The 1,859-nt window shown below is 64.8% G+C and overlaps 1 protein-coding gene across 1 annotated transcript in view; it reads right to left on the bottom strand.

Annotated features, from left to right (window-relative positions):
- Nucleotides 1–12: 12 nt before the first annotated feature.
- The window catches only part of LOC114072802 (cilia- and flagella-associated protein 45-like), a gene marked incomplete at its 3' end in the record, with an annotated part of 9,356 nt that continues 7,509 nt past the window's right edge, over nucleotides 13–1,859 (bottom strand). Inside the window, exons 3-5 of the mRNA XM_027910646.1 lie at nucleotides 1,664–1,820; nucleotides 1,235–1,428; nucleotides 13–237 (exon numbers count right to left, since the gene is read on the bottom strand). Coding sequence (XP_027766447.1) covers nucleotides 13–237; nucleotides 1,235–1,428; nucleotides 1,664–1,820 — 576 coding nt within the window. The remainder of the gene's footprint in view (nucleotides 238–1,234; nucleotides 1,429–1,663; nucleotides 1,821–1,859) is intronic.

Genomic DNA, 1,859 nt, shown 5'->3' with positions numbered 1-1,859 from the left:
GTCCCCTCTCACCGCAGCTCCTGCAGCTTGAGCTGCCCCAGGCGGGCGAGGCTGCGGCGGCGCTGCCGGGCCTGGTGCTGGTGTTGGTGGCTCTCCTCGAGGGAGGCCGCCCGCTCCCGCTCCCGCTCCCGCCGCCGCTCCCGCATCTGCTGCCGCAGCTCCTCGGCGTGGGCGCGCGCCAGCCCCGCCCGCCGCTCCCGCTCCAGCCGCTCCCGCTCCACCTGCTCCTGCTGCACCCTGAGGGGCACACCGGGGGGGATGGGGGGTTCTAGAGGGGCCATCAAGGTCCCACAGGGGGGGTGTGGTGTGTCTGTGGGGTTCCAGAGGGACTGTAGGGTTCTACAGGGGTCAACAAGGTCCCAGGGGGGGTCTGTGGGGTTCTAGGGGTGTCTAGAAGGTTCCAGGAGTGTCTATGAGGTTCTAGAGGTGTCTCTGAGGTCCCAGGGGTGCCCATGAGGCTCTAGAGGTGTCTACGGGGTCCCAGGGGTGCCTATGGGGTTCTAGGGGTGTCTAGAAGGTTCCAGGAGTGTCTATGAGGTTCTAGAGGTGTCTCTGAGGTCCCAGGGGTGCCCATGAGGCTCTAGAGGTGTCTACGGGGTCCCAGGGGTGCCTATGGGGTTCTAGGGGTGTCTAGAAGGTTCCAGGAATGTCTGTGAGGTTCTAGAGGTGTCTCTGAGGTCCCAGAGGTGCCCATGAGGCTCTAGGGGTGTCTCTTGAGGTTCCAGGGGTGTCTGCAGGGATCTAGAGGTGTCAACAAGGTTCTAGAGGTGTCTACAGAGTTCTGGAGAGGTCTCTGAGGCCCCAGGGGTGTCTGTGGGTTATAGGGGTGTCTATAGGGTTCTAGGGGTGTCAGTGGGTTCTAGGGGTGTCTGTGGGTTCTAGGGGGTCTCTATGGGGTTCTAGGGTTGTCTATAGGGTTCTAGGGGTGTCTATAGGGTTCTAGGGGTGTCTGTGGGTTCTAGGGGTCTCTATGGGGTTCTAGGGGTGTCTATAGGGTTCTAGTGGTATCTATAGGGTTCTAGGGGTGTCTATAGGGTTCTAGGGGTGTCTATAGGGTTCTACGGCTGTCTGTGGGTTCTAGAGGTGTCTATAGGGTTCTAGGGGTATCTATAGGGTTCTAGGGGTGTCTATAGGGTTCTAGGGGTCTCTATGGGGTTCTAGAGGTATCTACACCCTCCAGAGCCACCAGCTGTCACTGGGACCCGCCCCCACCCCCCGGCCCCCCAGGACTCACCGGAGCACCCTCTGGAATTCCTGGCGCTCCTGCTCCACCTGCATGGCCAGTCTGCGCTCCTGGTGGGCCACCTGCTCCCGGCGGTCCCGCTGGAGCTGCTGCTCCTCCTGCGCCTTCCTGCGGGCCTTTTCCAGCTCCTTCCGCCGCCACTCCCGATCCGCAGCCTCCTGGTTCCTCTGGGCCCTCAGGGCGTCCTGCCCGGCCAGGGGGGACAGGGGAGGGGACAGTGGAGGGGTGGGGGGGCTTTCCACACCCAGACACGGCTTTGGGGCCCTTCCAGAGCCTCCAAGGGCTGGGGTGGGCACAGGGGGGATTCCACACCCAGACACGGCTTTGGGGCCATTCCAGACATCCTGGGGCTCCAAGGGCTGGGCTGGGGACAGTGGAGGGGACAGGGCTGGGGACAAGGCTGGGCACAGGGCCACTCACCCTCTGCGCCTGCCAGTCCTGGTCCCGCTGCTGGGTGGCCCTGAGCCGGGCCAGCTCCTTCTCCTTCTCCCAGCGGATCCGCTCCTGCTCCGCCTCCGCGGCCGCCTCGCGCTCCTGGGGGGGGACAGAGCCCCGTGGCAGCCGCGGCAGCCCCTGCCTGGGGTCCCCCTGGAGCCACCCCCGGGCCCCTCTCACC

This window comes from Empidonax traillii, unplaced genomic scaffold, assembly GCF_003031625.1.
Source record: "Empidonax traillii isolate 1590-97213 ecotype Southwest subspecies unplaced genomic scaffold, ASM303162v1 scaffold4036:size10286, whole genome shotgun sequence".
Lineage (NCBI taxonomy): Eukaryota > Metazoa > Chordata > Aves > Passeriformes > Tyrannidae > Empidonax > Empidonax traillii.
The sequence above is the reverse complement of the archived record's forward strand: the minus strand, read 5'-3'. Positions and strand labels throughout refer to the sequence as shown.